The sequence below is a fragment of the Lactuca serriola genome, chromosome 6, assembly GCF_051521515.1.
Source record: "Lactuca serriola cultivar US96UC23 chromosome 6, Lser_US96UC23_V15, whole genome shotgun sequence".
Taxonomy (NCBI): Eukaryota; Viridiplantae; Streptophyta; class Magnoliopsida; order Asterales; family Asteraceae; genus Lactuca; species Lactuca serriola.
This window is the reverse complement of record NC_136413.1, coordinates 113,358,774-113,371,116: the sequence shown is the minus strand read 5'-3', so window position 1 is coordinate 113,371,116 and position 12,343 is coordinate 113,358,774. Positions and strand designations below refer to the sequence as shown.

The window sequence follows — 12,343 nt, the reverse complement described above, 5'->3', positions numbered from 1 at the left end:
CCCGAGACGTGTTTTCTTTACAACATGCGATCACGGGTTGTCTACATACGATCACATACGCATCGTTTTTGCTGCTGGACGTATAAATAGACCCTGATAGCATCCCCATAACCTAGGTTGGCGATTCCAGAGGTTCCAGACAATGGAAATATGATATTGGAGGCATTTCTTCTCCGATTTCAACGATTTCTGAAGATTTGAAGACTGTGGATCATCTCCTTCAAGTAGATTAGTTGTTTGATGTCTCTGCTTGGATAGCCGCAGCTACCTCATCGTGGATCATCTGACGAAGCTCCTCGTCACTCACTCCGCTAGTCTTTGGTCTGTGGTGTGTCCCAACCATGATGTCTTTGAAATATGACATAAAAAAATTAGAGACTCGCTCGAGTATACTCGCACTCGATAACTCAACCCTACTTGTTCCCTAGTACCCTAAGGATTCTTACTTAGACTGCGCATTGATCCAATGTTTTCAGTAGTACGGGCCCTATACTACCTTCCACACCGCATCAGCATTCATTCCATCTCCTCCTCCTAGGATCCCAGATCACAGGTACTCTACATCTCGCTAAGCATAGGCTACCCTTCGGTAGACTTCTCATAAGCTCCTCACTCCTACCTACTCACTCTCAAAGCATCTCATAGCAGCAGTAATCTCCTAGGCTAAGGCATCATAAATCAGGCCACTCTAGTCCTACAGGAATACCTAGCCTACTCTAGCATGCATAACATATCATATCATATCTCATAACACATAATGTAAGGGTATTTTGGGAAATCACCGTTCGGGTGCTGGCTGATCGTACACACAGCTTCTTTCCGCTTTCCTTACATTCCTTTACTTTTTAGAAAGAATGTTTCTTTTATGAAAAACTTTCTCAAATCCTCAGTTTGAGTTCAAATACACCCGAAGGTGCATCCAAATCCTTCAAACCAAGGCTCTGTTACCAAATTGTAACAACGTGAATTTCCAAAAAAAGAATTTCATTTTTAAAACATAATTTCATTCATAAGAAATATCAAATCCAATGTAACACATGTCCTCCAAATAAAACAATCGCAAGATCTCAAATACATAAAACTCCATCAATGTGTATAGATCATGCCAACGCCTTCCCGCAATTCTCGCTGGTACCTAGAACACATATCACATAAACGGTAAGAATAAATGCTTAGTGAGTTCCCCAAAATACCACATACAACACAAACGCCACTCAAGGCTACAACTCTACAAGACCTTCCGGTTGATGTGCCTCAGGGGACTTCCTTCCCATAGTCCTGGTAGACCTTCCGATCCCACTTCTCTGACCTTCCGGTCCGCATCATCTTGACCTTCTAGCCCATACATTGTTGACCTTCCGGTCCATATCATAATACTCATAACATAACATAGCACATACATATCATATAACAACATGCATCACATACTCATCATAGCACATAAGACCTTTCGGTCACACATAATTACCACTTTAGGTAAATTATAGTGAGAAGACTCACCTCGTACGATGTCGGATAACCTCTCGTGTTTGATAACCCGACCTAGCCTCCTCCTATCAACATAATAACATCTCTAATCAATACTTTCTCTTATACTCATTTCTAAAGAATGGGTAGAAGTCCATTCTACCCCTCCCTGACCTCTCTTGAACCAGCTTGACCAAAACCCTAAGGTCAACTGAAGTCAACTCTAGTCAATGGTCAAACTTTGACCAAACTTGTCGAGTGCACTCGTGTGACTCATCGAGTCCATGCATGTCCTCTTAATCCTCATAAATCCCCACTCGAATTGTCGAGTTAACCTTTCACTTGACAGGTTACCACTGGTCACGAATCGCGGGGCAACCCGACTCGACTCGGCGAGTTCCCTCCATGGCAACACTCAAAAGACCTTCTGAGGTCAGATCTACTTCTCTAACCTATAGATCTGACCTTCCAATTCACAATAATCATGTAAATGCCCAACCTTTACACTCATGCAACACTCATAGGGCTTCTTTTGGTGAAATAGCTTCTAAAATGGCAACCTAGGTTCATATCTCCAAAGGAATAGCATAAATCAAGATAGATAGGACTCTCTGGACCTCTTAAGGTCCAGATCTAAGGTGAATTCCACCTTGGGACCTCATATGCTTCGAATTCAAGCTAAAGAAGGCGTAAGAAAACCCTAGACACAACTAGATCACCATATACATGAGAATGAGCATAGATTTATACCTCTAGCAGCCTCTTCTGATCAAATGGTAGTAGACCTGAGCTCCTCAATTTGCCTAGCTTGCCCTCCTTCCTTCTTTCTTGCAAGATCACACCAGAAATGATGAAAATGGCTTCTTTTCTCACTCACAATGTTCTTAGGTTCTCTGGTGCTCTCAAGGGTGAATGTGGCCGTAAATGAGGGCCATAAGATCCCTTAAATAAGGCACATGCCCGAGGATTTAGGGTTTTTGTCCACAGCGCGGACTCGTCGAGTCAACTTGCCGACTCGTCGAGTCCATTCATTAAATCCAGTCAGCAATTGCGATCCTACTCGACGAGTCTAGGCGTCAACTCATCGAGTCCCTCTTCTTGAAACAAACTAAATAATTAAAATATGATATCTGGAATTACGGATGTTACATCGTGCTTAGACCAGAATGTCCTCTATGAAGACAATCATGATCTTATCCAAGTAGGGTCGATATACCCGGTTCATTAGATCCATGAATACCGTAGGTGCGTTTGTTAACCCGAAGGGCATCACTACAAACTCGTAGTGACCGTAACGAGTCTAGAATGCAGTCTTCGGAACGTCTTCCTCTTGGACCCGCAATTGGTGGTAATCAGACCTTAGATCAATCTTTGAAAAGTCGATCGCCCCTTGAAGTTGGTTGAATAGATCGTCGATTCTGGGTAAGGGTTATTTGTTTTTTATGGTGAGCTTATTTAGTTCACAATAGCTGATGCACATGCGGAATGATCCATCCTTTTTCTTTACGAACAAGACCGGAGCTCCCCATGGTGAGAAGCTCGGTCTAATGAATCCCTTGCTCAACTGCTCGTTCAGTTGGCTGGATAGTTCTTGCATTTCGGCTGGCACGAGGCGGTATGGTGCTTTGGCTATTGGGGTAGCACCAGGGTTTAGATCGATTCATAATTCGACTTGTCGTGCAGGCGGCACTCCGGTAAGGTCTTCGGGAAATACGTCATGGAAATTGCAAACCTCCGAAATATTCTTGATGTATTTTACCTCTCGTTTCTTATCTACTACATGGGCTAAGAAGGTACAGTATTCCTTGCGGAGATACTTTTGGGCTGTGACACAAGAGATGATTTGTAGGTTCGAACTAGGTTTGTTACCATAGATGACGAGAGTTTTGCCATTTGGTAGGTTAAGGCGAATGGCCCTTTCGTAACATAGGATGTCAGCTCGATTTGAACCTAACCAATCCATTCCAATAATGACGTCGAAGCTTTTTATTGAAATATGCATTAGATCGATTTCGAATGAGTGGTTATCTAGAGTGAGGGTACACCCTGCGTATATGTCGCTAGTGTTTTCTACCTTTCCATTTTCCATTTCTATGGTGTATATATCTTTTAGTGATTACGGATTGCGTTTAAGTACGTGTTTGAACTGATGACTAACGAAACTCCTCTTCGCTCCACTATAGAATAGTATGCATGCATAATAGTTATCGAGAAGAACGTACCGGTAACTAATGGGATCTTCTATTGCTTCCCCGTGTCCTATAGATAGGACTCTTCCCACGTCACCAGTATTGGCGTTCCTTGACTTCGGGCAGTCTCTTTTGAAGTGCCTCGTCTCACAATAGCCACAGCAGGCTCGGCCTATCCCAGTGTTGGCGCCTTGATTGATTGGTTGTGTGGGTGCCTTGTAGAAGCGAGTTGTATGCCCCTTCTTGTTGTAGTTGTTGAAGTGCATCTCGCAACAAGGTCCAGTGTGATGAAAGTTGCAGCTGTTGCATTTGGGGAGGTTCCCAGCGTATTGTCGCAGGGGTACCGGAGCAGCAGGGGCAGTTGCGACATGAACTGCCATGTTTTGTTGCTTCTTATAGGAATCTTGGGTCGGTTGGTTCTTGTTGTTCCAGAACTTTCGTCTATTGTTACCCCCTCTTGCTTGCTCGGGACTGACCACCACAACACTCTTGTTGGCTCTATGATCGATAAGACTTTGCGCCAGTTCTTTGGCACTATCAAAAGCAAAGGGTCTTGTGGATACTACATTCCCTTGAATCTGGGGAGACAACCCCCAAATGTATCTTTCCACCTTCTTTTCCTCCGGGGTGACCATCTCGGGACATAGAAGTGCCAAATCACTAAATCGAGTAGTGTAGGTCGTGAGGTCGGAGCCGATCATCCGGAGATTCCAGAGCTCCTGCTCTATCTTCTATATTTGGCCCCTTGGGTTGTACTCATTCATCATCATGGTCTTCAGGTCTTCCCAGCTCACCGAGTTATCAACTGGAAGCGTCAATGAATTGACATGGCCGTTCCACCAAGTGAGGGTCTTGTCAGAGAAAGTACAAGCCACAAATTTGACTTTGCTTGCTTCAGGGCATGTGCAGATCTTGAAGACTGATTCAGACTTCTCTAACCATTGCAATAGAGTGATGACGCCTTCGCTCCCATTAAGAGGTTTGGGTTTGCCATTAGAAAAATCTTTGTAGGAGCATTCCCTCGGACGTCCTTGGCTGTCCTCGTGGTTAGAAGTCCTGGCACCACTTCCCACTCCACTTGCACCATTAGTGTTTATCTGAGCCAGGGCAGCTGCCACGGCGGTAGCTATCTCAGCTTGTATTGTCACAGGATCGTACTGAGGAGGCTGCGGCGATGGTGCGTTTTTGAAGCGTCGGGGGTTCTTCTGTGACAACATATTTCTGCCATAGTTTTAAAGACGAAATGTAAGTCTTTTGGTAGAGGTTATAAGTCAGGTATTATCGAACCAAGTTATTTTAGGTTCTTAACGTGTTATTTACTGACTTTAGCGTATCGGTAGGCAATTCATAATGACAGTTCGTACATCCGAACTCATGAATTTGTAATAGTGGTGTTTGCATGTAATCTTGTAACTTGATTCATACTAGGTCCTTCCCACAATTTCTCGGTGTATACTTGGTTATATATACCTAAGATTCAATAGACCTTCGATCCTAATGGGTATGCCCTAAGCCCACAACCAAACAAGGAACATGACCTAAAGCGAACTCACCATTTCTAAATCATTAGACTCTTAACTATATATGATGTTAGTGTATACACTGAACAATTGTAGATTTCACCCAGTAATGATATACACTGTTATCAGTATAATGGTAGTGCTCCCAATGAAATAATATGCATGCCCATTTCATTGATATGATTTTAGTACATAATGTTTGGCAAATTTGACCTTGAAGTAGGTCTACGTTACATCAACGCAATTAAGACTTTGTCAGCAATTAAATCCCTTGATTAGTATAATCAGTAAATCATGGGGTTAAACATACACATAGAGAAGAGTAGAACCAACGCATACTCATAAACCTAGTCTATATCAAAATGTGGGTAATGTAAACACTACTTGTGGCAGTTGCTGCTCTGAGATTTGGACTCCGCCACTTGGCGCTCTGCTTCGGTCAGGCGTCTCTCTAAAGTGGCAGGATTTTCTCGAAGTGTCCCAATATCGACCAGGGTTGCGGCCAGCTCCCTCTAGAGGGCCTCGGTGTGGCGCTTGGTTTAGTCATGATCTCGGTCCAGTCGCCGAAGTCTATTAGTGTTGACCTAGGCGACTGTGTTAGTTGTAAGGAGTTGGTTGTACGAGACTCGGGTTTGGTCAGCCTGGCATGAGATGCAACTCACTATGACATGGAGGGCTCTATTGGATGGACCTCCCTCGTCGAGGTTGTGGAAGTCCTTTCTCATTATAAAAGGAGGGTGTTGTCCCTACTCTCGCCTCCAGAGGTTCAAGGTTTCGGCCCATTGGGGCGTCGGGCCCTGGAATTGTTGCCTAGGTACGGGGACAGGAGGTGGGTTGTAGACTTCAGGCTCCTCCTCGGAGTCCTCGTCCATTCCTTCATCTTTGTCCTCTTTAGGATCTTCTTCCGGATCCTCTTCGGGCTCTTCTTCGAACACCTCCTCAGGATCTTCTTCTATGCATCCTCCGTTTCCCTTGTTCGGGTAGTAGGGGTCTCCTGGTAGGTGAAATCCTGCCATGATGTCTGCATGAGAATTGGGGGGGGGGGGGGGTGTAAGAAGCTTATAGTGAATCTAAAATATTGCGCTAAAGCAACATAAAAATATAACTATAATATTTTAATTGTTATGTTCGGTTCTTAGAGCATTTCTTGTAGGGGATGTTGTTAGGTTATTAGACTTGTTGTCCGCCACAGTCATCCCATGATATATGTTAGTCACTTCTCGGATGAATATAGTTGATCAGGCTATATTCATCCCAGACTTGATTACATACTTCAGGGCAAAGGCCGTAACGTGCAACTCACATTCTTTTGTTTTGTAATCTTCCTAGTCACGATACTACACAAACAAGTATGCACGTATTTGTACTTTTAATGTGAAATAGTATTTATTTCCAAAGTATATTTGTATGAAACGTTTAAATCAAAGGGTTCGTCCCAATGTGTTTATATTTTGTATATCTTATGTGGCTCGATATACATAGTTCACTATAAACGATACTCTGATACCAATCTGTCACACCCCCAAACCTCGGATGGCGGAAACGTCCAGGGGTGGAGGAATTCATGCATAGTATCATGACATACGAGTATAATAGTGATCATAGTACATACTGTTGGATAAGGTGTCTAAGTCCATAACTATTTCCGGTATGTACTTGACCCGAACCGGCATGGTCCATTTGGGTTGCATGGCACCATGCATTGGATAAACTAAATGAGAGAAATAACACTTATGATTTATTAATATATTATAAGTTCTAATATATTAATAATATTATTTAATTAGTTTGATCAAGAATTAATCTAGAATTAATTAAGTGATCAAAAAGATAACTAATTAAATATATGGGTTGATTATGTAAATCATCCATAACTTATATAGTGGGCTAAGAGGCTCCATGGATTATCAAGTTGGGTTCCACCCATAGGATGCTCCATGGATGCTCCATGGAGTTAATCCATGGATCATGGAAATGAAGAGTCATGTTACATTAGGGTTTACCTAATGCAACACACTATATAAAGCTCATGTTTCTCCCAAAATCGGCTAGACATACTTACTTGAGGGTTAGAGCCGATTTCTTGAGTGTTATACTTTCTCTCCAAGTTTACTCCATAGCATTTGGTGTTGTGTGAAGCATTTGAGGCATCACACTTGGGGTGCTAGGCTCACAAGGTTTCAAGGAATCAAAATCAACAACAAGGTATGTTATTCTATCTTTCATTTAAGTTAAAATGTTCCCCATGTATGCTAGATAGGATCATGAACCTTGGAAATCAATTTTGCATGAATCTTAGACAAACATAGATCCAAGGTTTATTAGGGTTGCATGCACACTTAGGAAGTGTTAGAATGCTCAAAACCCATAAGTGGTATCAGAGCCTAGGCTTGTTTGTATGATTCTTGATGCAAAACTTGATTTTTCAAAACCTAAAACTGTACAGACTGCAAAACTCGACGAGTTCTGGCCAAAAACTCGCTGAGTTCATGAGTTTACACATGAACTCGCCGAGTTCCTCAGGGAACTCGACGAGTTTAGCTTGCAGAAAGAAGTTTCTCGTGTTTTGCTGCTGGAAATGGACTAGAAACATTACCCTAAACTGTTTTGATGTTTTAAAACTTGTTTTAGTTGGTGTAATGGTTGTTCTAATCCATTTACAATGGCAATTATCAAAATTACAAGTTTTAAGTGTAATTTATGATTCTTGAAATTGATCATATTCATGTTCTTGAACTTATGAAGATTAGATGATCATAGGAATTTTTTGTAACCTACTTGGTAGTTTAATTCATGATCATTATGTGTTTTAATGGAGTCCATAACTTGTCCTCAAGTTATGGAAAAACAAAGGTCACACTTTAATAAAAGCCATTAAAAGAACACAAGGGTTATAAAAATGAAGAGTGTTCATTTTTAATACTCAATTAATTCATAATTTATAAGAAATGAAAAGTTTTGAAAGTTTACAAAACTTGCCCTCAAGTTTTGGAACAAGTAAAGTCATGATTAAAACTTTAGTTCCAACCCTTAGAATTTTAAAAGTTAAAATTCAACACTTATACTTTATAATATTATAAGTTAATAATATATATGTATAAGATCAAGCCGTCTTACCGCTAGTACGCCTCATTCACGAAGCCGGTCTATAAGGGGGTATAAGGTTGTTGCCTATAAAATTGCAACTTAATGGGTGTCCACTCTCTCCCACCGCTTCCTTGATTGGTGGAGGGTCGTTAGCCGAACGGGTAGGACAAGGACTTATAAATTCTCATTAAAAGTATAATGATAATTATAAAGTAACTAAAAGTTTTAATTAAATTATCAATCTTAGTTACTTTAGGAAAATGTGAATAAGGTGTTAATCCATGAAGTTACACTTTACACTTTGTTTAAGTCGTTAGTGGAGTGTGTGTGGTTAATCGGCACACTAACTTGAACTTAACAAGGTCGGTAAAGGGTGACTTAAAGTTTATTGTAGGTCGGTGGAGTGCGTGTGGTTAACCAACACATCGATTGAGTAATAAACATTGAGGGTACCAAGTGATTTGCATGGTTACTTCACACCTCGTTTTGTGATCCTCAGTATCCCAGTCACAAAACTTGGAGGGCACACTCGAGATTAAAACATGTCTTTTAAAAGTTCATTGAATCTCAAAAGAATCTAGGAATTTCTAAGAACCAACTTAAAAACTTAATAAATCATAAGTGGTGGAAATTGGTGAATCGTCATTCACCTACCTTTCAAATATGTTATTACTTAGATTACGACATACCTCTTCTAAGGATAATATATTGTGATTAGGTCCTAGCCTTAATAATACATTTGGGTGTTTTATTAAGGACTAAATTAATATCTAAACTAATCTTGTCTTTCTTCTTACTCAGATGTCTTCAAACAATGCTGCTTCTGGCTCTAATCCTAATGACTCCTTTACCCTTATGAACTTGTGTGGGAAAGTCACTTTTGATGGATCCAACATCAATGAATGGATCAGAAACATCAGGATGATTACCCACTACGAGGACAAGGAATATGTCCTCGATAAGGAGCTTAAAGAGATTGATGAGACCACTGCAACTTCCCAAGAGATCGCTGACTTCCGGGCACATGAAAGGGATGCCACCAAAGTGGCATGCATCATGATGGCCACCATGATAGCAGAACTCCAAAATTCCCATGAGGACTTCTACCCTTTTGAAATGCACCAAGATCTAATGGAAAGATACCTTCAAAGTGCCCGACAAGAGAGGTATGAAATCATCTCCTCCATGATAACCACACGAATGAAGGATGGTGAACCCATCACGGGCCACATGCAGAAAATGCAAAGATTTGTGGACCGTCTGCTGAAGCTTAATGTGAACTTCCCCGAGGAGCTTGCAATAGATATTATGTTTCACTCCTTACCCTCGTGTTGTGATCAATTCTGCATGACATATCACATGAATAAGGAAGAGGTCACACTCAGCAGACTTCAAGGACTCCTAAAGACCGTGGAAAGTGGTCTTAAGGGTAAGTCGATTGTTAACACTCCTAATCCAAACTTCTCCCCGGATTTGGCAATGGGAAAGGTCGAGGGAAGAAGAGAAAGAGCTCTTCGAAGGGTACCAAGGCTAGGACCCTTGATGGATCTTCTTCAAGTGGAACCAATAAAGGTTTCATCACTCCTTCTTCTGACCCAAAAGAGGTTGAATGCTTCTATTGCCATGAAAAGTCACATTGGAAGCAAAACCGCCCAAATTACCAGCAAGATGTGAAGGATGGGAAAGTTAAACCCAACCATGCAAGTATTTACACTATCTTATCTAAAAACTCACCCCATTCTAACTCTTGGGTCCTTGATACCGGTTGTGGTATTCATATATGTTCTGATTTGCAGGGACTAAGAAGAAGTGAGAATGTGGAGCATGGAAGAATAAACTTAATCATGGGGAATAGGAAAGCTTTACCTGTCACCATGATTGGAGTTTATACTTTATCGCTAAGTAGTGGGTTTAATTTAGATTTGAATAAATGTTGTTATTCGCCAGAAATAGCAAGAAATATTATTTCCTTTCATGCATTGTATAAACAAGGTTTCACCTTTTCATTTGATAATGAAGTTGGTTCGATTAATGCTTTCTTTTATAATGTTCTTTATTTTAAAGCATTACCTTGTGATGGTGTGTATGACATTGTATTTGTGGTTGATAACTTAGGAAATAATGTATTGTGTATTGATTTTGTTAATGATAATAACTTGGATAAAGCATCATTATGACATTGTCGTCTTAGACATATAAGCAAGAAACACATGGGCCAACTCCAAAAGGATGGAATATTGGAGTCATTTGACCTAAAGTCAGATGATAGTTGCAAATCATGCTTACTTGGAAAAATGACAAAGTCACCCTTCACAGGTTCTTGTGAGAGGGGTGAAGGTTTGTTGGATCTTGTACACACGGATGTGTGTGGACCCTTCAAACATGCCACAAGGGATGCTAATCGTTACTATTTGACTTTTACTGATGATTACAGTAGATATGGATATGTCTACTTAATCAAGCATAAGTCAGAGACTTTCGAAAGGTTTAAAGAATTTAAACATGAAGTCGAGAATCAATTAGGCAGGAACATTAAGATGCTTCGATCCGATCGAGGTGGTGAGTATCTTAGTTCAGAGTTCCTCGTCTATCTTAGGGAATGTGGGATTGTCTCACAATTGACACCTCCCAGAACACCGCAGTTGAATGGTGTGGCTGAGAGGTGTAATCGAACCTTTTTGGATATGGTTCATTTCATGATGAGTCGAGCTTCGCTACCAATCTCATTTTGGGGGTATGCCTTATAGATTGTCGCCCATATCCTTAATCTAGTCCCTACAAAGAAAGTTGCCAAAACTCCTCATGAGATGTGGACTGGTAAAGTACCCAAACTAGACCACATCAAGATTTGGGGTTGTGAGGCTTTCGCGAGACGCGAGACTCATGATAAGCTCGAACCTCGAAGCGAGAGGTGTATTTTCATCGGCTACCCACAACAATCCTTTGGTTACCTCTTCTACAGACCTAGTGTCACACCCCAAAACCGAGAACGACGGAAACGTTCTGGGGCGGAGGACGTCATGTAATGTATCACAACACAGTAGTAGTAAACAAGCAAACAACATCATCCATTGCATTAAATATATATTTTTAATACAAGCATGTTCTGTACAGTTTTAGACACCAAAAATATAATGTAAATCACAATAATAAGATGAGTCTTGGATGCGCTCCATCTTCTCAAAAGTTGGTCTCGGTACCTGTCTACTGATGACCTGAGAATACAAGTTATTTTGAAAGTGAGTATCAGCATTAAGCTGGTGAGTTCATAAGTATTTTAGTGTCGGTGTTTGTATCAAAACGTTTGAACATGTCTCAATTGTAAGTTTGTAAAACGTACGTAAATGTTTGTAAGTGTTTGTAAAAGTTTGAATATCTCAGAAAAACCTATATTTTCTATTAAAAGTAGCCTTCTCCCAAGGCGTAGCTGTTTTGTATGTTTGTTTATCGTAAAAGTGGGTAATTTTCCAAGTGTAACTATCATTATCAAAATATAGTTTATACATTGTTATTTAAGTGAAATAGTCACTAAATGTATATAAAGGATAAATTACTATAGTACTTGTAGTATTGTATTATAATAACTACTGTTGTACTATCTACATTAAACCGGATTTATATTAAGGTATCATGTGATAAATTGCACCATACTATAGACTGGTAATAACGACAACGTATAGTCGAAAAATAAGGTATGACGTTTGGCACCCGCAGACCTGCCGGTCCGGCTGTAGCTAGCAGCAAGGTGTAGGATAGTCAATCCAGTATAGATCTATAAACAAACTCATGCTCTCCCTTCAAGAGACTCTGGCTACAACTCGGGTCATGACAATTAAGGCATGCTCCCATACAGTGGATCATAATTGTTAACGTATTCATGTATATGTAATGTAATGTTACTCGTTCTAGTATAGTTGTATATGTTCTCTTTCTAGTATAGTTGTATATGTTCTCTTTGTAATAAGTATTGACTCATGAATGAACTGACTCATTGATCTAGAATTTGTAGTAGTATGATCCCGTGTTACCCTGATGGTAACTTACTAATGATGTACTGATACGCATGAATATGGAAGTACT

General features: G+C 40.5%; 1 protein-coding gene across 1 annotated transcript; it reads right to left on the bottom strand.

The window, feature by feature from the left end:
* Positions 1 to 3,127: 3,127 nt before the first annotated feature.
* Positions 3,128 to 3,556, bottom strand: LOC145060074 (uncharacterized). The gene has a single exon (XM_079007801.1). It carries the CDS (start codon positions 3,554 to 3,556, stop codon positions 3,128 to 3,130), a length of 429 nt encoding a protein of 142 aa, XP_078863927.1.
* Positions 3,557 to 12,343: the final 8,787 nt, after the last annotated feature.